We start from the raw sequence: 26,806 nt of genomic DNA on the forward strand, positions 1-26,806 counted from the left end.
GACAGACAAGTTAGCAGGAGCAGAGGGAGAATAACTGCCCTCAGTATCTGTAATCCACAGTGAGTCTCAGCTGCTACAGATGGACTTTTCTCTCGACAAATGGCAGCTGAACAGTAAAGATAGAAGTGAGATACTTGTCGGGGGTAATTTTTCGTGGGTAAGAAAATGTTCATATAACATGATTTACAAATCCCCTATTTAGCCTAAATGAGATCAAATTGTCAAAGTACATATTGACCATTTAAGCTCTTTTATATCTTTTCATTAGTGCCCAAAACTTTACAAAATATTCCATTATGACTATTTCAGGTCTGGACCCAATAGAAAGCCTTCAAGTCCTTTGTCATGTGGTATTGCAACAGCAAACATAGGATAACTGGCATTTTAATGTATTCTGTTGTTCCCATGCTGAAGTGCCTTACATTACGTATGGACAACAAAAGTTCTGATATTCTCACCCCAAATAAACGCAGAATAACTTGCATTCTTGTATTTTATTATCTATACTGATTACTTGGAATCAAGTGTAAATATTCAGTTTTCATAAAACTCAACAGCCTGTGCAAGTCCAACCATAGTTTGCTTCCCAAGTGAATGGTGACAACTCTTGCACTTGAGAGCCAAGTGCACTGTAGTGATGCACTAGCTTATCCAAATGATCGTTCACAGGGAAGGAGAGGAGTCCGCAGGCACTACTGGCAAGTTACCACTCCAGTGATGGCAGAAGCCACCAATGGTTCAGGGAGTCATTAGGATACAGTTGCAATTTTTTTTTTAATCCGTCACTTTAACACTAGTGAATTTAGAACTTGCCCCATTGTGGCTGTATCAAATGGATGAAGCAGTGTCAGTTTCCACAACCACATAATATGGACATTCAGTGGTTGGCACAGCACAGTAATGTATTGTCCCTTGTAAGAATCTAAAAATAATTATGAAATTTGAAATAAGAAAAAAAATCAATGGAAAAAATCTTCCAATCAACCATAACGCATCTTAAAAACGTAATAGAAACACAGTCCTAAGAGGATCTCATTTGAAAAGCACAGAAGACTAAATTGCACTGTTATATACACTGGTTATACGCGACCCAGCAGTTCAAACAGGTTAATAAACTGGAAGAGAGCAAAGCAATGATTTTGCTAGAAGAGTCCTTTGCACCAGGTCTCTGTTAACATTTACTGAAAATGAACGAATACAACTTTGTCTCTGGTCTTGGTGTAGAACAATTTTTGCATACTTCACCATAATACATAAGCAGCAGCTTGTAGATGTCACCTGAAAAAAAAAAAAACGGAAAATATAATACCGGTATATAGTTCAAGCAAAACTAACAATACGGATGTGAGCAAACATTGATTTCCACTTCTACTTTTAAAGCTAATTATGCAAATTGTCTCTTCAAAGAGGGCTAGAACTCTAGTGCCACCTATTGGAAGTAGCAATCCTAAAAGTTAATGTCGACCCTTTAATGAGCCTTGAGAGAAGAGGGGTGGAGGGCACCATCACATAGCCATAAGCTATGGTGTATCGACCTGGAGTATGTAAAAAAAGAGAATCAAATATATGCAAGAAAAGGAGACATACTATACACCAGGGATCACCAAACAATACAATTAGTATCAAAAAATTCTAAGAGGTTAATGGCATCAGTATCACAATAGATAAGGAAAAAAAAAACCCAAGAACAGAGGGAGGAATGATTCCAATAACCCACTTAACAGGAAAATAAATTGCAGTAGCAGGATAACGGTTCACATACTAATACATTAATAATTTGCCAATAACCTCTTAGTATTGGTTCACACACTTATAATCATCCTCTCCAATGTGTCCCAATCCATCACAAAATACTTCATGTATTGACTTGTATGCATGATTCTAGTAGCCACCTAGTGGCTGGTTACCACATCAGGGTGTTAGATTCAGCACTGCTGCCTTGTTAGCCATTTTTCAGTTTTCTATGTAAAGTCTGCTATTGGAGGAATTTCTCCTCCCTAGGCCTTTGAGGGATCTACTCTCATATTGTGATACTTTGTTATTTAAATGGTTTAGCTTTATCCTATGCATGTCTAAGTATCCCTCTCATTGTGTTTCCTCACCATTCAGTGTTTAACCATGTATAGGTTCCATATGGGATTGACCGGATTGTGTTCAGGGGGTATATAACATCTCATGGGGGCTTTTTTTGTCCTGTTTTGTTTTTAATTATTTGTTGGTGTGTGTGGTTTTTCTAAGACTACTTGAATAAAGAATTTGATACTAATTGTATTGTTTGGTGATCCCTGGTGTATAGTATGTCTCCTTTTCTTGCATATACCTTTAACGAGCCTTGATACATGACTTATGATAAAAGCCAAGTCAGAATCTCAATTTGCAGACAGTGTTTCGGGGTACTGCCCCTCATCAGTGTGAGATCTGGTTTGGCTGTGTGAGAGGTGTCTCATTACTTTTAAAGCCAAACATTTGTATATTGCAAGGCAATAAAAGTGATCCTATGGGCAAGGTTCCTGCCAATCAGGGGTCCACGGTTGGATTTTAGGAAGTCGTCCCAATAGCTCCAAGTCAAGTGTGCACATGCAGAGAGACATTTCCCATTTAGGGTCCGGTGTGGATCACCCACTGTTCAAGACCTGAATATACAGCAAGGTGCAGGAGTGGCCAGCAAGAACACAAGCTTCCTGACTAGAGTTGAGCGAATTTTTCAAAATTCAGTTCCAATTACGATTGGCGGCGAACAATGTATTTGCAATATTCTCCGAACGTCACTGGAGTCAATGGGAGTAGAAATGCCGAATATGTTCGGAAACGATCAAACAAATTCGGCATGAATAGTGTACCAATATGGCAAATTCAGATTTGACGACCAATTGCATCCCAGTCACACGCAAGGAAAGTGAGGAGCAAACAACTCATTCTGCGCCCACGTTCACCAGAACTGATGAGCAGCACATCACTACATTCTATACAGGGATTACAACTGAAGCAACAGATTATATATTGATTTCCAAAATTCACACATTTATAAAGTACTCACCAACAGTTTTATCCTTCTCAGTAAGGAATGTGTGCATTTTGTAAACCTCCTGCATTAACGCCTTGTCACCAAAGGTGAAATACACAACATCTCGCCCAGTCTCTGCAGCGGCCAGAAGCTGAATTAAGGCTGAAAATGAAATTAATACGAAATTATAATTATGTACATGGTGGCTAACAGAACATGGCTTGTTAAGGGACGCTGCAGCAATATAATTGGTATTGGATTTCCTAGTATTTTTGGCAACACAGCAGAGCGAGTATCATGAACCTTCCTAAAAACCCCAATAATGTTGTTTTAAACATACAGTTAAATCTTAACATCTCAGAACATACTTGGAAATCCTATGTAGCGAAGGGAACTTGTGTCCTAGAGGTAAGGCAACTGATTTTTATCAATGAGAGCCAAAGAAAATGCTCCTACAGGGTAAAGCCCCCGTTACACACAGCGAGATCGCTAGCAATATCGCTGAAACGTTACTGGTTTTATGACGTAGCAGCGATATTGCTAGCGATATCGCTATGTCTGATGCTTACCTGCGACCGGCTCCCCCCGCTGGTTATCGCTGATCGTGCGAGATCGGCCTGGGCCATTTCTCGTCGTCAGCTTCCTGTGGCGCCGACGGGCGACGCGGGCGGGAGGACGTCAGGATCGCCGCGTCTGACAGGTAAGTAGCGACCCCCGCGATGTCGCTGGCGAGATCTGCCTGTGTGGCAGCTCACTAGCGACCACTTAGCGATGCACCAGCGATCCATATCGTTGTCGGGAACGCTGGTGCATCGCTTAGTGTAACAGTACCCTCAGTCTGTCATGCCGGTTATTATCTTCTTTGATTTAATCCCAAAGAACAGGTTTTTTTTTTCCCCCTTCCATTTCTGAAACACATTAGTCCAGCATATGCAGCAAAGCAACTGGTTATGGTACACACTACGATACACTTCCAAGCGGTCAACTTGTTTTCCATAGTTTCTAAATGGGAAAATAAAAAACTAGTAACATTATCCTCTTACTGATCAGGAAAAGTTGATTTTAAGACCAGGAAAATTTCATGAGATTTTAATGTTGCACATTTTCTGCACCTACTATATAACTTGTGTTACCTGCTTTTTTTGCATTGCGGGTTTTTTATTTTGTTTTTACACACATACATTTTCTTGAACTTTTGAAGCGGTCTGTCGTGTTTTACATAAAGCAGCTTTGTTTTTTTAGACTTCCCAGCATTTGGCTTTATTGGTATAGTAATGTGCAGATTACATGTGTTTTTGCAGCATAAAACACTAAAACCACGTATGTCTTTCACCTGCTGATTTTATGCTTCTAATGTAATTCTATGGAGAAAATTGCCATGTTGTGGATTTAAAGGGAATCTGTCATCAATTTTTTTGCCTATTAACTGCAGCCACAGGCATCAGGGGCTTATCTACAGCATTCTGTAATACTGTAGATAAGCCCCCCGATGTAACCTGAAAAAGAAAAAGGAGTTATATTATACTCACCCAGGGGCGGTCCGGGTCCGGAGGGAGTCTTGGTCTGGCACCTCCCTCTTGCAGCGATGACGTCCTCTTCATTCGTGGCCGGCGCAGGCGCATTGCTCTGCCCTGTTGAGGGCAGAGCAGATGCCTGTAGTGCGCAGGCGCTGGACCTCTACTGGCGCCTGCGCACTGCAGGACTCTGCCCTGCCCTCAACAGGGCAGAGCAGTGCGCCTGCACAGGAGCTGCAACAGGAAGGAAAGAGGAGGACGTCACCATAGATGGGAGGCGCCGGACCGGACTGCGTCACCCATCGGACAGGACCGAACGCCGGGGTGAGTATAATAACTCGTTTTTCTTCTCTTTCAGGTTACATCGGGGGCTTATCTGCAGCATTACAGAATGCTGTAGGTAAGCCCCTGATGCCGGTGGCCGCAGCTCATAGGCGAAAAAATTGATGACAGAACAAAACAAAAACTAAACAGTGGCATGAGATTTCTCTAAATCCCATCCACTTTGCTGGATGAAAATACAGTACCGAAGACTCATCAGGTTAGATTAATATACTGTACATGGAAATAAAGAATAGTTTATAGCATCACTTTCTTGACCTTTTTTGCTCCTTTGGTAGAGAGGTGAATTTTTGCACTTTTGAGGTGTACAAATGAAACCTAAATGACTAAATAATTAAATTCATATGAACCTCATTAGCTACCGTATACACTTGTGTATAAGCCGACCCGTGTATAAGCCGACCCCCCTAATTTTGCTACAAAAAACTGGGAAAACTTATTGACTTGCTTATAAGCCTAGGGTTAATGGTGGTCCAAGAAGATGCTCCATAAATATCCCCCATATGATGCTGCACAAGGGTTAATGCTGCCCCATAAGATGCTCCATAAATACCCCCCATAATATGCCGCTGCACAAGGGTTAAATTTTGCCCCATAAGATGCTCCATAAATACCCCTTATTTGCTGCTGCAAAATGACATGCCCCGGCACCGGCGATATTTATCAGTCCCTGTTCCATCACCGTCCACCGCTGTGTCTCTCGAGTCTCTGCAGTGACAGCAGAGGGCGCACACTGACTACGTCATTGCACCCTCTGCCGTCACAGCAGGAGGACCCAGAGACAGAGCGGTGCACGGTGATGGAACCAGGACAGGTGAATATTACTCTTCCCCTTTCATACTCACCCCTCCTGGCGCACGGTCTTCCTTGCAGCAGCAGCCCCTGCTTCTCCCTCTGCCGTCTGCTTCCTGCATTCAGCTGGTTACATGGTACCGCTCATTAAACTCAAATATATGCACATATTCATTAGTTTAATGAGAGGTACCATGTGACCGCTGAAAGCAGGAAGCAGAGGGCAGAGGGAGAAGCAGGGGCTGCAGAGATGTGCCAGGAGGGGCGAGTATGGTCTCTGACCCCCCGCTCTCCCTCCCCCCCAGTATATGACTCGCGTATAAGTCGAAAGGGGGACTTTCAGCCCAAAAAAAATGGGCTGAAAATCTCAGCTTATACACGAGTATATACTGTATATATTTTCTGAAAGTGGATACCTTGCCCAATGACAAAATGCCTCTCAGCAATCTATACGCACAGGCGCCGTCAAGCAATTTTGTGTCAAAGTGAAATTAAAAGATTGGCGATAATGGCTAAAACTGTGACCCAAAGAGAAAAATAGGTACAAAACATCCTTAAAATAAAGGTTTAACATGAGCAGAGTCCATACTTACCACCTAGGATGTTATGGAGTGATACAAAAAATGTATAAATAGGCTTAACTGGATGGACCAAAAATCTGGTTTTACACTGGAAAATTCAAATCTGATATGTGACACTATGCAGCAATAACTCTGTGGTTCTCAGATGGCTTCCACAAGATACATTATACCTTACGTTAATATAAATTTAGATTGAGGTTTTCAGTTTATTCATTCAACAAAGCACTGAAGTTTTCAAACTTTTGTGTTATTCCCTCAATATCAAATCACTGTCTTTAAATCCTATAATAAAGTTGTCAATTACCAAAAGTGCCTGCTACTCCAGATGCCACATGTCAGAGGCTTTTGCCCATCTGGTTGCTTCTGGATATGTCCTGTATTGGTTTCATGGCAGGGCACACATGCCCAGTAGATACCTGCTAGTCTTGTATAGTGGCTACTCTATTCTCACTTTGAAGCAAGACGGCACTTGCCCGATTGCACAGAGCTCACTGCACAGGTTGGAAAAGGGCACTGTGTGGCTGCTCCTGGAACTCCTGTTCTGCCCTCTCGGCTGGGTGATACCAGCCACTAAACCACCAATTATTTCTCATTAGTAACATGGGGAAGAGCAGTGAGAGCTTGGAGAAGAAGCAGGGTATTTCTGGATATTGTAGTTTACAATGGTCGCATGGGTACTCCTGAAAAACTGCCCAAACCTTGAGCAACTGGAGCCAGAAAAAAAATGTAACAAATTAGCCCGTGAGGATCTGAAGACATTGCCGGGTAAAATTAAGAGAGGTTACAAGGCTAGAGGGAGTTTGTGTTAAAGTTATCAAAAACTTTTTTTGTTATTTTAATGGTGTACATCACACTTATTCTATTATAAATTATAGCTGTAGTTGTGACCCAGCCAGAGATACAAGTGCTTCTCACTAAATTAGAATACGAAAAAGTTAATTTCAGTTCAATACAATAAGTGAAATTCATTATATATAGTCATTACAGAGAGTGATGAATTTCAAGTGTTTATTTCTGTTAATGTTGATGACTATGGCTTACAGCCAATGAAAACTCAAAAGTCATTATCTCAGTAAATTAGAATACTTTATAACATGAGCTTGAAAAATGATTTTAAAATCCGTAATGTTGGCCTACTGAAATGTATGTTCAGTAAATGCACTCAGTACTTGGTCTGGGCTCCTTTTGCATCAATTACTGCATCAATGCAGCGTGGCATGGAGGCCTGTGGCACTGCTGAGGTGTTATGGAAGCCCAGGTTGCTTTGATAGCAGTCTTCAGCTTGCCTGCATTGCTGGTTCTGGTGTCTCTCATCTTCCTCTTGACAATACCCCATAGATTCTCTATGGGGTTAAGGTCAGGCGAGTTTGCTGGTCAATCAAGCTCAGTGATACGGTTGTTTTTAAACCAGGTATTGGTAGTTTTGGCAGTGTGGACAGGTGCCAAGTCCTGCTGGAGAATGAAATTTTCATCATCAAAAAGCTTGTCGGCAGAGGGAAGCATGAAGTGCTCCAACACTTCCTGGTAGACGGCTGCGCTGACTTTGGTCTTGATAAAAAAACAGTGGACTCATAGCTCCCCAAACCATCACAGATTGTGGAAACTTCACACTAGACCTCAAGCAGCTTGGATTATGTGCCTCTCCACTCTTCCTCCAGATACTGGGACCTTGATTTCCAAATTAAATGCAAAATTTACTTTCCTTGTTGAGTGTGTCAATGACTGCCTTCTGAACATCTGTCAAGTCAGCAGTCTTCCCCATGATTTTGAAGCCTACTGAAACAGACTAAGGGATCTATTTAAATGCTTAGGAAGCCTTTGCAGGTGTTTTTTGTTAATTATTCTAATTTACTGAGACAATGACTTTTGGGTTATCATTGGCTGTAAGCCATAATCATCAACAGAAATAATCACTTGAAATAGATCACTGTTTGTAATGACTATATAATTTATGAGTTTCACCTTTTGTATTGAAGAACTGAAATAAATTAACTTTTTGATGATATTCTCATTTAGTGAGAAGCACTTGTATATCCAGGGCTAAAATGAGAGTCAGTAGTGACAGCTGCAGACACATGCAGCCCTCGCTTTAACCACAGGTATCTCAGGTCCAGTCAAGCCTACAGTGGCCAGTCTGATCTCAACTTCAAAATTATCCCCGAATCACAGAGTTGCGATAAGGCTCCTAATAGCAAGAAAGTAGCTCATACATTCTCGGCTACGGAATGGTCACCCTACAGTGATGTATAAGATAAGTGGTTCTTTCTTAAGCTGCAAATTTTACCTGAAAAATTCCAGAAGTAAAGTTTGCAGCTTTTCTGCAACGTGTTAACATACCAAAAAAGGATGGGCAGAAGTCAATTTCTAATGAATATTTATGAGCAGCAATAAAAAAAAAAAAAAAAACTTGAAGACTATATTATTTGAACATAAACATACAGTATTTGTGCTATGTAAGGTTTATTATATCATTATCAGTCCATAAAGATTTGTGCAAAGGCCAGGCCACGTATTAATAGCAGAAGAAAATGAAAATGTGCCGGCTCTCGTAACTCCAGAAACCCTGGATCAAGGCTGCGGTGAAATCGCTCCCCACAACTTGATTTGTCCCATCTACCCTTCATTGGTCTGAACCGCGTTGTACAAGGTGTCACTGTGTTCTCTAATCTTCTCCATACAACTTCCCTGGGATGGCTTGTTAAACAGCTTTTACCTGAAGGGCAAATCAATCATCAGTTCCTTTCCTCTGAGGAAGATGATTTACAGCTGCTGTAGTAAATGTATTAGGAGGATAATATTATCGTGGCCAACTCATTTCTGGCACTGATGTTTGTCAGGGCTCTGAATACATATTTTGTGTGCCTCTCAATAGGAATACGTCACACATGCATTAAAAAAAAGTTAGGTTTACGTTTTCTTGGCTTTTAGTTGCCGCAAATCAAGAAAGCAAAATAGGATGATGATGAATGAATAGAAAGTGCATCAAGGTGTGGGCTCTGGTGTGTAAGGAGGACATCTCCGCCACTGCTCAAGTCCAGCTAAGTGCGACCAAGGCTCCTAAGTGAATGGGTGAACTGCAACAGCCCAAGAGGTTATCAAACCTGGGGTTATACAGTTTGGAAAAACATAGGCTTAGGGACAAGTACAATGTACAAATGTATGAGGGGACAGTACAGAGATCTTTCCAGTGATCTTTGTACACCTAGGCCTGCAACGGGGACAAAGGGATATACTCTACGAATAGAGCAGTGGTTCCCAAACTCCAGTCCTCGCGGACCCCAACAGGTCATGTTTTCAGGATTTCCTTAGCATTTCACAGGTGATGGAAGTACCATCAAGGCAACAGGAATTCTCTCACATGTGTAATACTATGGAAATCCTGAAAACATGACCTGTTGGGGTCCGCGAGGACTGGAGTTTGGGAACCACTGGTCTAGAGGAAAGAAGATTTAGTCATAAATACAGATGGCGATTCTATACTGCGAGAGCAGTGAGCCTATAGTGGCAGACATCTGTCATGACCTGCTGACTCGGACACAGTTTACAGAGCAAAGCAGATAAGAACTGCAGCATGCAGGAAATATAATCCAAAGCGGTAAAATGTGGATAGTCACTTAAAGGGGTTGTGTGGTTAAAACTGATAAATCTCCAGACTTCTGAATCCATGAGTGGAGGGCAGAATATCACCAAGCCCCAGGCAGGAACCGAAGAACCTGAGCAAGGCAGTTCCTGAAACAACCAGTATGGAGAAACCCGCTGTACGGGTGCTAGCCAGAAAAAAGTGCAGTGTAAATGTCCAAAAAGAAAGGAGGCTGCACTAACTGTTCTTGCCGTTGATTTTTTTATTCACAAGCAGGTAAAAATACAGTGGTGCGGGAGAAGAGGTGGAGACAACGTAGGACTACAGCTGTTTCGCACTGCAAGCTCTTCCACGGGTCCAAGTTAAAGGGGAGGTACTGTGGATTCTGTTTAAATAACAGGTGGATCCACCTGTATGGTTCTACAAAGAAAAACCTAGATACACCCCCTTTAACTATTAGAATACAAACATGAAAATACATTGCATAACAAACTCAAAAAAAAAAAAAGTTAGCATGCCTCCAGATTAGGGGAACACACTCATCAAATTTCTCACTAAAAACAAAATTGGGCCCTGTGTCCATGTACGCATGATACATCTGGCCTGTCTCCGTAGTAAAAGTCTGTGAAGATCCCCTCTCTGTGTTGGCAGGTTAACCCTTCAGGCATGAGAAATGCCTTTACCTGCCCACTGGCCGGGTGCATTTCTAACTCCTACATACCCTCCAGTTCCCGGTCTAGAACAGACGAATCCCCAAAACACACACTGCATGCGCTGAGGGGATTCCTAAGTCTGCAGTCACACATAACGACTGGAGACTTATTGGTTTTGACCGGACAATTGTAGCACCCCTGAGGGTTCAGTCGCCACAGAGTTACTGCACCTCCTCCTGAGGTGTGGTACCCCACCATCCAGGTAAGGTGGAGACACCTGACCACACTCCAACACCTGCACCCTACACCACAAAGTAGTGTAGCAAAGCACCTTCGGCAGCTCCCTGCTTGGAGTGTAGCATAGCACCCCATGGTAGCTCCCTGCTTGGAACACGAAACGTGCTGGAAGGTGGGTGGAGTTTAGTTCAAATAAAAGAGCGGGAAGAGTTGAGTCAGTCAGTCTTCATTCAGTCAGTGAGTGAGGATGTAGAAGGACAGAGAGTGAGAAAGAAAAGATCCCCGGGAGAGGGATGGAAGAAGGAAGTGCTGCAGCAGGCCACAGTGATCTGGGTCTGCTGGCACAGGAAAGAAACAGAGAAAGGAAGCTTGATTCTCCATTGGAAAGAAGGATTAGTACGGAACGTAAGGAGAATAGGAGGACTAAGGATCAGGGTTGGAAGAGAGAACCCTTCCCAAGTTCTAAGCGCAAGGCCGAGGTCCGGTCCCCGAGGTTGTATGGATACTAATGGTCCTGCAGCAGACACCGGAGGAATAGAAGTAGAGACCACTTTATTCCCACACCAGACTTAGGGGCACAACAGCAACGATAGTGAGCCGGGACTAGGTAGTAAGGAGTCCCCGAAGCAGGCTACAGCTGTCTGCCATACAAGTAGAGTTCATAGGAACATCTGACAGGAGGAACTCCAGTGTAACTCAGTACTGTGAGTATTTCACTCAAAGGCGCTATAAGAGGAGACGTTCAGAAAAGGCACATATGTTGGCGGAGTGTTGGAAGGGAGTACTTCATCTTGCCTGGAAGTTGGCTGAGCTCCTGACCTGGAGGACACAGCACCGAGGCGGGCACCTGTATGCACAACAGACTGAGTAAAGCTTTGGAACTACATGCCCTGGTGTCCTCCAATTATTCCTGCGCCAACACGCCAGCACGGCTACATCCCTTGCGCCCGACACTACATCATCTAAGTGTCACTTCACCTACTCTGCCCTGAGACTACAGCCCTGCCTGTGGAGGGTTATAACATCACTGCTGCACTACACCATCTGTCCCAGAGGATCTGTCTGCAGCGTCGGCTTACATCTACAATGCCGAACACCACAGGAGGCGTCACAAATCACTTATAAACTTTCCCCTTTTTACAATGGGCGCCCAGGGCCACGGGTCGGGTCCCAGCGTACCCCACAGCCCTGGGAGGGCGACCCACAATCCCTTTAAAAACATAATAAAATCCTGATATAAACATACCATTTTTTATCGTTCAATCTTTGTTTATTAAACATAAAAAAGGAACAATCATACAGTCATAAACCGTAGAGAACATTACAAGTTATAGGCATACAGACAGTGCAACTTTTCAATTTCCTTAGCTCCATCAACTAAGAGGAAGTGAGCAACTATAGAATTATAATAAAAGTCCTGAGAGTATTTTCACGATTTCACTCAATAGTCCACAACTTTTTGTAGCAAAACCATCTGTAGCCGAATACAGGACTCCACTATTGTTCCAATTGCATTTAAGGTATTTAGGAAGTCCTTCGTATCTGTTAAACTTATTAAATAAGGGAACTAACTAGTAGTCGTAGCGGAGCTATAAATAAGTCTCTCAGCCAAGTCCCTCAACCTTTATCAAAGGAAGAGGGTGCGAACCTTAATGTACATCAGAAAAACAACTAAAACATCTTAACATCTAAATTTACCTATGGAGAACCAGAGATTATACAAAGCATACCAGGAAACATGATAAAGAAGTAGAGAGAATAGAACTAGAAAAACAAGAGAGAGAGAGAAAGCAGGGGAAAAAAAGGGGGGGACCTCTAACATACTGAGCGGGTTAATTTTTGTGAAGTAGATCTATGTGAGATGAGCAAAATCAAAAGGGAGTTGATTTAAGTTCAGTACAGGGGAACTTACACTATCCAGATACAGTTTGATCTAGGGGTGCCCCAAATGCTTCATTAAATCTCGCAGAATCAAGAAACAGGACCCATTGACTCCAGGTACGAAGGAATCCATCCCTGGCACCAGTCATCTCCGCAGTAAGGTCTTCCATCTTGTAAATCCGACCCATTTCTTCAAACCATTCAGTCAGTGAAGGACAATGGGGTGTCTTCCAATGACTTGGAATGACCGCTCTAGCCGCCAAGAGGCAGAATCGGAGTATGTCCTGTTTTTGGGACTTAATGGAGCCCGGAAGTATTGATAATAGTGCTATCGTGGGTATCTTATCTATCATCTGCCCACTGATTAACTGATAGATGGGAAACACTCCCTCCCAAAATGGCTGAATCTTTCCACAGCTCCACCAAATATGTAACAGAGCCTCTCTCACTGTTACACCTCCAGCATTCATCAGGGACAGAGGGGAAAGCAGCATGAAGAATCACCGGTAAACAATTTTGTAGTTACTTTCCTAAGCTGCACAGGCCATCGATAAACTGTGAGACAGGACGCATGCCTTCTTCCATTCTGTCTCTGATATCTGCATTTTGAGATCCTCCCATCTCTCGAAAAATTTTGGTTTAATAGTCTCATTTCCTGAGTTTAGTATGTTATGTAACTGGGAAATACAGTGAGCAGGCGGGGACTCAAAAACAAACAACTCCTCGAATTTAGTTAAAGGGGCCCTAAAGCTCCCTGTTTTCTCCCTCGTGGACAAATATGATTTTAATTGAGAGTATTCGAACCAAAGCGTTGCAGGTCTTGTGTTTTTCAGCGATTCTAAGGGCGTCAGGTCTCGTTTTTTCAAAATACGGAAAAGACGTGGTTCATCACGTTCCCTCCAACCCAAGAATGTCTTTGCCTTCAATGCCGGGGGAAAGTCATATTATGGAAAAGTGGTGTAAGGGGGCCTATGCCTGAGGATATGTTGCCCGTCCTAACCGCTCTATCCCAAAACCTTAAGGTTGTTGCCATTATACCTGTCTCAAGGCCAGTCATGTCACTGCCACCGGAGATCGAGGGAAAGCACCACAAGGGGGTCGCAACATCTAACTGCTCTAATGCAACCCATTGTTTGGATACTCGATGGTGTTGCCAGTCCAACAACCGCAACAGGATGGCCGCTTTATGGTGTTTTTTAAAGTTAGGGAGGCCCGACCCTCCAAGGTGTTTGTCTATATAAGGTTTTAATTCCAATCCTGGGTCTACAATTTCCCCAAATAAAACCCGAAATAGCCGATTGGAGTCTAACAAAGAATGAGGTAGGGATATCTATAGGGACTGACTGGAACAGGAACAAGAACAGAGGAAGCACGTCCATTTTTATCGCATTAATGTGACCAAACCACGACAACTTCCGTTTATCGCTGGTTTTAAGATCTCGAAGTGTTCTCTGAAGCAGAGGGAGAAAATTAAGACCACACAATTGGGTGGGGTCCGTAGGAACTGCAATTCCCCTATCTGCTAAATGCAATTGTTCCTCAGAAGGAAGGGAAATATTCAATGCCTCAGACTTAGTAACTTTAAAGGTTAATTTCACTAAGACTTCCAAATTCTTCAAATTCTTTAATCAAAGAGGGGAAAGGTAGCATAAGCCTGAGACACAAACAAAAGTAAATCGTCAGCAAATAAGGCAGTTTTATAATGTGTCTGACCCGCCACCACCCCCCTTATATTGGGATTTTGCCTTATGGCAACTGCAAGGTGTTCCATTATGATAATATATAGCAAAGGGGATAGAGGACATCCCTGGCGTGTGCAATTACGTATAGAAAAAGTGGGAGAAAGAGAGCCATTTGCTCTAACGCTTGCCGAGGGGGGCAGGTGTATAGGCTCTCCAATTTAGAAATCTAGTCCCCAGACTGATCTGCTCCAACGAGGCCCTCATAAGTCTCCAGCTGATCGGGGCAAAGGCCTTCTCCGCGTCAACTGAAGTAAGCACATGGGAGTGGATTGGGCCCTTGACCGAGCCATGAGAAGTAGTAGTTTATTAGTGTTGTCTCTAGCCTCTCTACCTTTGACAAATCCCACCTGGTCATTGTGGATAATTCCAGCAAAGAGGACTGCCAACCTATTTGCTAGAATTTTAGAAAATAATTTGATATCAATGTTAAAGATATAAGTCTATAGTTAGCAGCTTATGTGTGATCTTTTCCCGGCTTAAGGACAACACTAATGTGAGCTTGGGGAGTCAACATACCATTTTTTAATGATAACTCAAGTTTTTTGGTTTGATTTATTTTAGTTTAAGGAAATGTATCTACTTGCGTAAGTAGTGTTATTCATTTGTGTTAATGCATAAATGCAAAGATCAAAGTACAGATGTGCACAATATATTGCATTTATCACACATTGTTGGCGCAACATCGGTTTCTAATATTTGTATCTGTTTAGGATAATATAAATGGCACCGCCTCATCAGCGAGATTGATTTATCATGATGAAACAAACACTGGGAGAAAGACTTATTTAATCAGGCAATTAATTTAGCCAGGCTTCATCACACTCATTTCATCACCAGTTATAATGAACACCATGTGAAGGGGCGGGAAAGGCTGTCTGCCATTTATCTTGATCAGATTAGACTAGAACATTGGGAATTACTAAAATAAGACATTCATAAAAGAGAGTCCTCAATTACACTTTGCAGCTACATGCTAAATGTCATAGGACTAAATATTGCAAACTATGATTGTTCACTCATTAACCCCTTAAATCTATACCACATTTGTCATGTGCATGTCCCTTTGTGCACGCCCCTTTGTGCACCAAGAGTGATCAGCAAATCATGTTGATTGCATGGTACAGCTTCTACTTGGTAACAGGTTGCATCTACCACAAAATGACGCCACTGACAAATACAAATCATCCTGCAAAAAATAAGTTGCATTGATGAAAAGAATAAAAATATATAATGGCTCCCGTAATGTCATGACGGAAAAAAACAAAAATATATACACTACTCACAAAAAGTTAGGGATATTTGGCTATCAAATGAAACTTCAGAATGCACTCTAAACTTTTCAGGTGAACTTAATTTGATGGTCTCTAAACCTTTGATGGCACATATCCAACTGTTCAATGTTTCAGTACTTTTTGCACTATTAGCTGTTGTCTAACAAGAAGCTTAATGTCATGATCCAGTGTTGGATCTGGCGGTATTAAATGCATTAAGTGAACTTTTTTTCCTTTGGTTCCAAAGTGTGCCGTGATTGCCCCCGGTGGCCATTAGAATTATCACGTGGTGTCGTTCATTCTAAGTTGCCCGGTGGTGGGGAATGGTATCGCACCTTAGGTTTAGGTTAATGTTCACTTAATTATGGATCAGGTGTGACACCCTATAAAGGTGTGCTCAGGGTGTTCACTCACTGCCTGTGATATTGTGAGATTGCTTTCACTTTGAAGTGGAGAGCCTGGAGGAAGGATGGAGCTGTTGAGGAGTCCTGCGCAGCTTAGCCAGGGGGGACGTGTTGCAGCTATGGTGTCTGGACGAAGGGCTCGCATGGCGTGGTGGGGTCGCAGTGATGGAGTCAGCGGGAAGTGTCTGCATGGTCTGGTGGAGTGGCTACTATGGAGAGTGGCACTCACCATGTGGGACTTGGCCGCTAAGCTGGACTCAAGCATGCTTGACTTCGTGCCAGAAGCTGAACACTTCCTTGGGACTCTGGTATTAAGCAGCTGCAACTGGTGTTGGACTCTGCTCCAAGGCTGCACTAAGGTGAAGGATCCTGTTATGGTGATGGATCCAGGTGGAGGAGAAGATGCACGCAGGTGGTGGGCTCTGTTGCTAGGAGCGCACGCAACAGAGCAAAGCTAAGTGGTGTTCCCCTTGTATTGTCTCTTTCCTCATGTGTGTTGTTAGTGCAGTGGTGGGATTAGTCTCCGCACCGACCCATTCCCTAGTGAGGGTTTAGGGTCAGGGTGAGCAAGGGCCTTAAGGTACGCGTGCTGCGACAGGTGCGGAGCCTGTTTAGGGAATGTAAGGAGTGCAGGGACACTGGCTCAGGGGAGCTTAGGAGGTCTCCATGTCCCCATTCCCTATCGCAGGGCCCACCATTGTTATAGTTTCCCAGGTTCCCCCTTTATTATTTGATTATTGTATGTATAACGTGTAATACCCAAATTCGCCAGGTGGAGGCGGCGTATCCACCTGCACGTTTTATTATTTAAATGCGCCCCACTGGAGGCGGTGTATCCAGGGTCACGTGTGTTATGGGTCCGCCTTGCGGTATCATCTGCGTCCCGACACACGTGACAATGACACTTAATTGTGAAATTCACAACAGGTATTTGATCCATGAATCAAACAATACATGTCGGGGAGTTCAATTAGAATTGGCATTGAACAGTCCTTCACATCATGCTGTCCACATTTTGACATCATGAGACTAAGACAACACCTAATAATTGATCACTAGTACCTCGCCACTGGGAGGCTTCAAGCAGGAAGTTTTCAGATGGAAGTGGCCACTGAGCTTAGAGAGTGTCAGAGTTACAGAAAGGCAGAGAATTTGATGTTCCTTTGGCCACATCACACACACTGATGAATGCTTCATTGTAAACAATGCCCTTTGGACCGGATGACGAACAGGGGAGGCGAGGGGCACCCAAGTGTCATGTCAGACCATTTAAAATGGTTTACATAAGCATGATCTGCGTGCTAGAAGACCTGCAAGGGTACCTGACCACACCATCAGGCACAGTTGTCATCATCTTGCATGGGCTAGAGAGCATCTATGCTGAACGAGGGACCAGTGGGCCTCAAAGCTGTTTACAGATGAAAGTCAATTCATGCTGAGCAGAAATGATGGCCCTCAAGGATGTTGGAGATGTGAAGGAGAGCGTATGTATCAATCACTATTGTCACCAGGCGAGCCTTTGGTGGTAGTGTTACAGTGTGAGCAAGTGTGTCTAGTCAACACAGAACAGACCTACACTTAGTGAATGCTACAGTGACAAACCTCTATTACTTAAATAGCATCATTAATCCAGACATTGTGCCTCTGCATGAACATCACATGCTTAATTCATCTTCATGGACGACAATGCTCCAACTCACTGAGGTCAGGGATTAAGTTGAGGGTGCCAACAATTTTGTCCGACCCATTTTTGTTGTTGTGTGTGAAATTATGTCCAATTTAACTTCTTTTCCTTTTTTTTTTTGCGGCGTTCCAGTATTTTCCGGCATACAAGATGACTTTTTAGCCCCTGAAAATCTTCTCAAAAGTCGAGGGTCACCTTATATGCCGGGTGGCATCTTTAGTGAAGCAAGCTGCAGGCGTCCAGGATGCCCGGGGTATGGAAAAAAAAAAAAAGAAAGAGTGGCCTGCGCAGCTTCACTGCAGTCCTCAGGAATACATATGGGAAAACCCGAACAGTAAAGTTCCGTACTGTTAGAGTTTGGCTGCCTGAACACTGGGTGTTTGTCGCGCTGTCATGTGCATGACAGAGCTGCAAACACCGCTTCAGATTGGCGTTGAAATCCTCCTCGCCAGTCAGAGAGCCACGGTTCCCACGCTGTCAAAAGAGAGCATGAGCGCTCAGCTGCGATCGGAGGTGTAAAGCGGTTATTACCGGCTGTAGGTGTCAGATGATGGGAGCAGTTGTTCCATCAGTGACACCAGTGACCAGAGGTAAAGATTATATCTCCGATCACAGCTGAGCGCTCTCGCCGTCTTTTGACAGCGTGGGAACCGCGGCGCTCTGACCGGAGGGGAGGATTTCACCGCCGATCACAAGCGGTGTTTGCCGCGCTGCCATGCACATTACAGCGTAGCAAACACTGGAAGAAGAGTAGTCTTATACGGCAAGTATATCCCAAACTCTATATTTTAACTGGAAAAGTTGGGGGTCGTCTTATAAGCCGGAAAATATAGTAAATATTTGTTTTTACATTTAAAAGAAATGTGGGAAGACCCCCAGTGAAGACTGCAACAGTCCTATATCAATGCCAGAAAGGTCCTGACATTTTATCATACCTCAGTGCTGTGATGACGACCTCACCAGATTGACACCGGTCAGCAGAAATCTGATTAGAGCTGCTGGGAGACTGGAATCGCCCCTCTGGGACCAGTTTATAATGTTATAAATGTACCTTATGTTGATATCTCATGACCTTATTGACTCTTCTGATCAGTCTTCAATTTACTGGCTCATAAATACATCTCCATTTTAAATTTATTTTCAGCTCTTAAATAGCAAATTTCATTAGACACACAGTAAAATTCAATACAGTTTTGCATAATGTATTTACATGACTTCTAACCCTTAATTTATTCCCTCCCTCTCCGTCCAGCCTCCGTCATCATTACAATGCAATTGGAATATAAAAATGATTAATGCATTGAATAAAAATGTCCACTACAAAAAAAACAAACTAAACCATTTTGACAGCTGTAAATAGTAAGGGCGGATGTTTAGCTGCTTTTCTAGGACAGGACTGATGCCATTTTTGGGAAATGATACAATGATCACAAAGACTGTAGACATGTCTTTGTATTAATCCTACTGAGATTTCTGGAATTTTACACCACATGTAGCTGCCAGCACCCATCTCCGGTATTACTCCAGCCTTGTTCTGCATGACATGGAAAGGAGTTGTTGACTGACACAGTCCCGCTTGTGTGGAAGGACGTTCATTTTTTATGAGGGATTTAAAAGGTCATACACAACACTGGGAAACACCACGGGTCGTTTCATGAGTGCCGAGTTACGTTCTAGTCTGTCAATCAACAGTGGTATGACGCAAAAAAAGACATGTAAATGCTAAGCACAATGAGAGTTCTAAAACATGCAGAAATTAGGGACAACACCTACAAATCCTCATCAAGCTCATAATATAGATCGGCAAACAGATGGAGATCAAAATACTCCTGCGATGGGGAGAACTTTTCTAAGCGCTGGTCTGCTAACAGGTGCTAAAAATAATGTTTTTTACCCTATTACAGAACTCATTAACCAACCGAATAAGCATTCATAAGTACGCTTGTTCCCAAATCATTGACCAACGGCATCTATTACAGGGCTGAAAAAGAACAGTTGTCAAAATCATATCTCCCTGTATACTCATGTAAACTGTATGGGGACTGATCATATTAATGATAAATTGCCTCAATAGAGTTGGACCAGTGTGAAAGAAGATTTAAACAAGCGCCAAATGACTTTTTATTGTTGATCGGTACTTGTGTTCAGATAAAAAGATCCTTACTCTTCGATAAACAACATACCAACTTTAGCATATACCTTTTAATTTACTGTCTCCACCGAAAGCTCCGCACCCCCAGTTTCCTGTTGCAACTGCTGATAGTTTCTCTGGTGGGATTCCCTCTCTGAAAAATCCACAGTAAGCCTGATAAAGAAAACATACATTCTATATTTATTATGATTTTAACAAGATATATATATTACATGAATATTTTTTTTTTTTTTAGATTGTGGACATTGCTGTGTACAATAAATACTGATGTGAGCTTTGTTTCCACATATGTGGTTATGTAGCAGATTTTAATATTGAGAGGGGAAAAAATATGAAGGGAGAGGAGAAAAAATATGAAGGGAGAGGGGAAAAAATATGAAGGGAGAGGGGGAAAAAATATGAAGGGAGAGGGGGAAAAAATATGAAGGGAGAGGGGGAAAAAATATAAAGGGAGAGGGGGAAAAAATATAAAGGGAGAGGGGGAAAAAATATAAAGGGAGAGGGGAAAAAATATAAAGGGAGAGGGGAAAAAATATAAAGGGAGAGGGGAAAAAATATAAAGATCAATGTTGAACAGTTACAGTAACAGTATGAATAGAGGGCCACTCAGTTATGTAGGGAAACCCCTGATAGAGATTAACATCAGCAGGTTTAAAATTAAGCTACAATTCACATTTACTGAAGGTCTTTATTATTATAGAACTAGATGGAGGCCCGATGCTATCGCATCGGGAGGGTACAGTGCTCTGCATGCGGGATTTCCGTTACAAACAGAGATATACTCACCATCCGACAGCCCCCCGATCTCCTCTCCACGCTCCTGGCATCTTCCGGGACCAGTAATGCGTAGCGAGAAGGACCGGAGATGACGTCACTCTCACGAGAGCACGACGTCATCAGCGGTCTTTCGCGCAAAGCATTACTGGGACCGGAAAATGCCGGGCGCGTGGAGAGAGGAGGGAAAGAGTCCAGGGGCTGTCATAAGGTGAGTACTGTATATCACTATTTTTTATTTTAATTTTTACAGGTTTATGGTACCCAGGGCCTGAAGGAGAGTCTCCCCTCCTCCAGACCCTGGGTACCCATCTGCACATTGAGCGCTGCACCGGTCATCTCCTGGCTGCATCGCCGCTGACCTCCGTGCGGCAGGAGATGACCCGTGGCAACTGTCGGGAGATCAGCGGCTAGCGCCGCAGATCTCCCGACGGTAGCGGTGGAGTACATAGTTCGAGTGCCACGCCAATTCGCGGCCGGACTGCGCCTGTCGCTGATTGGTCGCGGCCGGCCGGCCGCGACCAATCAGCTACGCGGGATATCAGTTACAGACAGAATTAGACAATTATAAAGTAGATTGTGTAGTCAGCCCCGACAGTTGACTCATAGTAAAGTGATTTCGGACCAATTTATGCAGGTAGAAAAAAACTATAGTACTATATACAGACATGTGTCATGAGAGAGTTATGAGTTATATTGTTAATCACCATGTAGATGATGCTTAAACGTACAAATTTTTGTCAGAACGGATCCGCAGTTATCACTTATTCTTCATATTACTGCTATTCATTTAGTAATCTACAAAGAGACTAAATCCAACACACAAATCTCTCATCACTCTCCAGATTTAAGGTCGCCATACACATTAGACTATCTTTGGCTGAACATGTTGATATCAATGGGGCGGGCCGACTGCCTAATATATACAGGAGCACCGGAAAGAAAATTTTTGGGGAGTAAAAGATCCGGCATGTCTTATTTTGGACTGACGATCCTTTTGTTTTGTAGAGATAAGCCACCGCCAAAAGGTGTCTGGCAGCGTCTCAGAGAACACAGAAGAGCTAAGCATGGCCAGTGCTCCTGACTATCGCAGAATAGGGCGAGAGATGCCAGCCGAACCACTGTTCATCTGTCAGATATCTAATGACCCAGGGAGGCTTTACACAGCACAAACTTCATGACAAGGACAGTGCATGGAGTGCATGGAGAGTACTCCAAGATTAAGGTGCAGTAAGACTTACAGCAGAGAAAAAAAATAAGTCCAGCAACATGTTTAAAATAGAAAAAAATTAAAAATCATTATTTCACATTATTAAAAACACAAAGGGCAAATAATCTTAGTACACTGGCTGCCATGTGTTTCAAACTAAACGTTCTTAGTCATCTCCTAGGATTATCTACCACCTGTAAAGTTCTTAACGTGAAATAAAGGGATTTTTATCTCATCTTTTATTTTGGATGAGAAGGGTTTCTGGAGATTGATCTTTTTCTACTAGGATTGTATAGTGTATATATATGAAGGACAATGCAAAGACATGATTTTCCCATAACATTATTTGGGGGGGCACATCTCCTTGTTTATGGCCAACACAAGTTGTAATATTACTTCTATTGACTTAAACGACATCATTTTAAGTTACCACATTGGGACCAAATAAAATAATGTTCTTCATTTATCAAATAGCCAAATGTATAGAGACGGCAACCAACCAGAGCTCAGCTTTGACTGAGACGACGCCACCATCATCAGGAATGACCTGCTCAGCCCAGCGCACAGGCTTATTTTAAAGGGAATCTGTCACCCCTTTTTTGAGATACCATATAATGATATCATTCAATTGTGTGTCACATAAGGATTCTCTAAATACTTTTGCTTCCCCCTGACCCCGCACCTTTCATGCATAAATACATCTGAACCAATATAAAAAAGGTATGTAAACTACCAAGGTCTGGTCCGCTGGGCAGGGCTTATTCAATTGCTCCCCCTCCCTGTCTTGCTCTACACAAGAAGAAATGCATAGAGCAAGACAGGGAGGGGGGGGGGGGGAGCAGTTGAATAAGCTCCGCCCATCGGACCGGACAGCGGCAGTTTACATACATCTGAACCAATATAAAAAAAGGTATTTATGCATGAAAGGTACGGGGTCAGGGGGAAGCAAAAGTACTAAGAGAATCCTTATGTGACACACAATTGAATGATATCATTATATGATATCTCAAAAAAGGGGTGACAGATTCCCTTTAATAGTGAGGCGAAAATGAGCTATTGCAGACCACTCTGGCAATGACCAGCTACAGTGTAAAGTATTATTCAATGGTGGTCAAAACGTTATGAAACGGACACAAATTTTGGTTTTCACACAGTTAGCGTTGTCAGTGTTTTTAGATCTTGTAGTCAGAGGTTTCTATGGTTACTTAAGTATAATTATCAGGATTTCATACATTTTAGCTTGTACTTGACAAAATACATCAAGCATATACAAAGGCTAAATATTTACAGTGCTGATCCCCCTTTTTTTTTCCTAAAGGCCCCGTTACACATAACGATGTCCCAGCGATCCCACCAACGATCCGACATGGATGGGATCGCTGGGACATCGTTAGACAGCCCCTCCAGCAATCAGGACCAGCGAGCACGCTGGTTTCCAAGGTAAACAGCGGGTAACTAAGAGCCGCGCGGCTCCTAGATACCCGATGTTTACATTGGAAACCAGCGTCGCTGGTCTCTCGCTGCCACACAGAGCGATGCGCACTGGCCAGCGAGAGACCAATGATCAAAAAACGGCCCAGGACGATGGAGTGCGATCGGCGATACCCGGCAGGGGGGCAGGGCCGGTCGCTGATCCCCGTCACACACAGCGGTGGCGTCACAAAATCGGCGATAACGCTGTATGTGACGGGGCCTTTAGACTTCTACCCTTTGCCCTGGCAGCTGGGAATCAGCTTGTAAGCAAAATCCTTACTGATAACAACCCATTCTTGTCTAATCAGTGCTAGGTGTTTATCACAATTCCGGTGTTCTCCTTGCTTTTTGAGGATTGACCACAAGTTCTCAGTATCCCTGTGATCTGGGGAGTTTCCTGGCTAGTTTAGTTTGAATGATTTGCTATGACTGTCGCCTTGTGACACGCTCTACATCGTGCTGGAAAAAGGATTGGTCATCAAATTGCTCATGGATTATTGGAAGAAGTTCAATTTCAAGGATTTTTAGATCTCATTCTTTATTCATAGCAGTGTTCTTAGGCAAAATGATAAGTGAGCCCCCTCCATGGATGAAAAGTCCCCATACCTGTATAGTCTCAGGATGCTTTACTGCTGACATGACACAGGACTCATGATAGAGCTCATCTCTTCTCAAGACAATCATTCTTCCCGATATCCCAAACAGTCTGAAGGGGCTTCAGAGAAAACAACTTTACCCCAGTCCTCTATGGTCCAGGCCTTGTACTTGCTGCAAAGTTATCTCCTCTGATGAAGCCAGAGAAATGTTTGGGACATCTCGAAGAATGATTCTCCATCGGACAACTTAACTAAAGCAGGGTCTTTTTTGTTGCAGACGCTACAATATGCTGTTTCATTTAAAATGAATTGGACCTAAACTGCCCCATTATGGTTTAGTTGATTTAATGGGCATCCCAAACACATTTCTGTAAAGCTAAATGACCCAGTATATAACTATAAACACTTAATCTTTAGTCACCTTCTGTAAATCGCTTGCTCTCAGTCATGTGCATGGCGAAGGATATTAGTTCCATCACACTCCACCGCCCACTAGTTACGCCCACTGTAATTTGATTGATGGCCTTGAATTCCCTGATATCACCCCACCGTCCAAGGAAATCCTGCGCTTGCGTGCTGACAGTCAGCTCTATGTTCATACTGTGTATGTCTCCAGCTCCAATTTTCAGCTGTGCATGCCCTATACAGCTGCGTTGTGTACACTGCCTGAACAGCCTGTTGCAATGTGCCATAAAAGCCTGTAGCTCTATGGCAAAAAAATCTTATTGCTCTGTGCCATATAAACCTTGCTCTCTGTGGCACAAAATCCTATTGCTCTGCTGCACAAAAAACTTGTATTCCATGCCATAAAAACTTGTTGCCCTGTGGCATAATAGTAGAGTGCCTGAGTACAAGGTTATTTTTTAAAGGAGGAAAAACATGAAGATAGCAGCGAACAGGGTACGTGGACTGTGTAGCTGATGCAGGGAAAGGATGTGGTCAATCTGCGCCTGTTACGTATCCCACTACAACACCTTCCTCAGGTGCACAGGCGACAGAACGTTCTGAGTTATTTAGTATGTCCCAGGCCAGTACCGCACAACGAATGGTGAGGCCAGAACATGTGGAGGCAGCGTTAGATTGGGTGGCTGAGAGTGCCTGCAGTTTCTTCATATTTTCTTCAACCCAATCCTCTGCAGAAAGTCTGACCTCCAAGTCATGCAGCAGTCTCTAATATGCGGTTTGTGGAGTCAACTGGCTGAGGATCCATGCCCCATCCACCTTGCCCCCCAGAAATGGAAAAGACTGAGTGAACTGATGTCCAACTACTCGTTTTATTGGAGGACGAGTATGAGAGAGGACCAGTGCACACAATGTACCACTGCAGCACATCTCTGTGAATGAGGAAACACAGTCTCTAACTGCTGGGGCTTTCTGCAGTGTGCAGACAGTCAAGGAGGGAAGGGGGTCAGGACTGGATGGAAGATGATGCGGGGGGATGATGAAGTCCTTGACTCCACATGGATCGAAGGGACTCCGTGAGGTATGCAGTGTGGATGAAGAGGAGGTGGTTACACTTCCCGATCAGCACAGAAAAAAAGGGAGCAAGGTGGAAAGAACACAGTGGCCGGCCCATAGTAAGTATGTAGGCTGCTACTGCTCCCTGTGCCAAGTGAATCAGCCACAAAAACCAGCTCAAAGGAGCTCCATGGTGTGGGAATTTTTCCCCCAATGTAGTTAAGGCAAGAGGCAGGTCGTTTGCACGCTGTGCGATCAGAGCCTCAAGTGAGGCGTAAATATTTTAAACCTGAGCACCACTTGCATGACCAGGTATCTCAAACCCAAGCACAAGGTGTAGTCGAGTACATATTTCTTAAAAAGCATGATAAATCTGAGTCTTCTCCTGGTCCCTCTTTTGCTGCGTGCTCGGCCTCTTCCTCTCGGTCACATTTAACAGGGCCACCTGACACTCTGCAAAGAGAGGATGTGACAGCAACACCACCACAAGTCAGTGACCATGTGTACACCGTCTCATGTAAGTTTTCCACTCTCCATTCCCCAAACCCTTGAGAGAAAGAGGAAATGCCACCCTAACCACCTACGAGCCTGAATGTTAGCATTTTTAAGTTACTGGCGTTTGAAAGGCTGCAATTCCGTCTGGAGGAGACCATCAGTTTAAAAAAACAAAAACAAACCTGATATCGGTGGCTGTCCCGAAGTACATTGTTAACAGCCGCCACTACTTTGCCAGGTGGGCCATTGTTAACAGCCGCCACTACTTTGCCAGGCGGGCCGCCCGTGTACACATACACAAACATTTCTCACCAAATGAGATGTGCACAGCGCAACCCGACCACTGGCAAGGCCCATGTTACAACAGATACGTGGACCAGTAAGCACGGGCAGAGACGTTATCTCCCCAACTGCCCACTGGTCAATGTAGTGGTGGCTGGGACTGAAGAAGGTGGTGTTGCAGCAAATGTCCAACCACCAGCGAGGATTGCTGGACATTTCTTGGTACATGTTGCCTCAGCCTCCTATTCCCCTTCTTCCACCACCTCAACTGGTCACAGTGAGCCCTGCACCACAAATTTCAGCAAAGCTAGGGAGAAACAGCAGGCTCTTTTGAAACTCATTTGTTTTGGGGACGGATCACATACCACGCATGAGTTTTGGACAGGGATCAAACAGCTCACACGAGTGGATGGTGCCTGTGAACCTCAAGCCTAGCCTAGTGGTTTGCGATAACAGGCGAAATCTCAAAATATGGTAGCAACTCTGGGCCTAGCCAGTTTGACCCACATCCCTTGCCTAGCGCATGTGCTGAACTTGGTGGTGCCGAGCATCCTGAAGAACTAGCCAAATATGTCTGAATATGCTTCTGAATGTGTGGGCAGTGGGTGAGCGCTCTCTGCATTCTCACCCTGCTGCTTGCCAGTCTGCGCTGCAGCGTCACTTCTACCTTCCAGCTCACCA

The 26,806-nt window shown here is 43.6% G+C and overlaps 1 protein-coding gene across 6 annotated transcripts in view; it reads right to left on the bottom strand.

Annotated features, from left to right (window-relative positions):
* Positions 1-479: 479 nt before the first annotated feature.
* Positions 480-26,806, bottom strand: part of PARG (poly(ADP-ribose) glycohydrolase) — a 216,297-nt gene continuing 189,970 nt past the window's right edge. For all 6 annotated transcript variants that reach the window (XM_073574840.1, XM_073574842.1, XM_073574841.1 and 3 more), the window contains 3 exons: positions 19,885-19,990; positions 3,038-3,166; positions 480-1,278 (listed from right to left, as the gene is read on the bottom strand). In XM_073574840.1, coding sequence (XP_073430941.1) covers positions 1,172-1,278; positions 3,038-3,166; positions 19,885-19,990 — 342 coding nt within the window. In that variant the 3' untranslated portion in view covers positions 480-1,171. The remainder of the gene's footprint in view (positions 1,279-3,037; positions 3,167-19,884; positions 19,991-26,806) is intronic.

The sequence above is a fragment of the Dendrobates tinctorius genome, unplaced genomic scaffold, assembly GCF_039654945.1.
Source record: "Dendrobates tinctorius isolate UK_male_01 unplaced genomic scaffold, ASM3965494v1 ptg000040l, whole genome shotgun sequence".
In the NCBI taxonomy this organism is placed as follows: domain Eukaryota; kingdom Metazoa; phylum Chordata; class Amphibia; order Anura; family Dendrobatidae; genus Dendrobates; species Dendrobates tinctorius.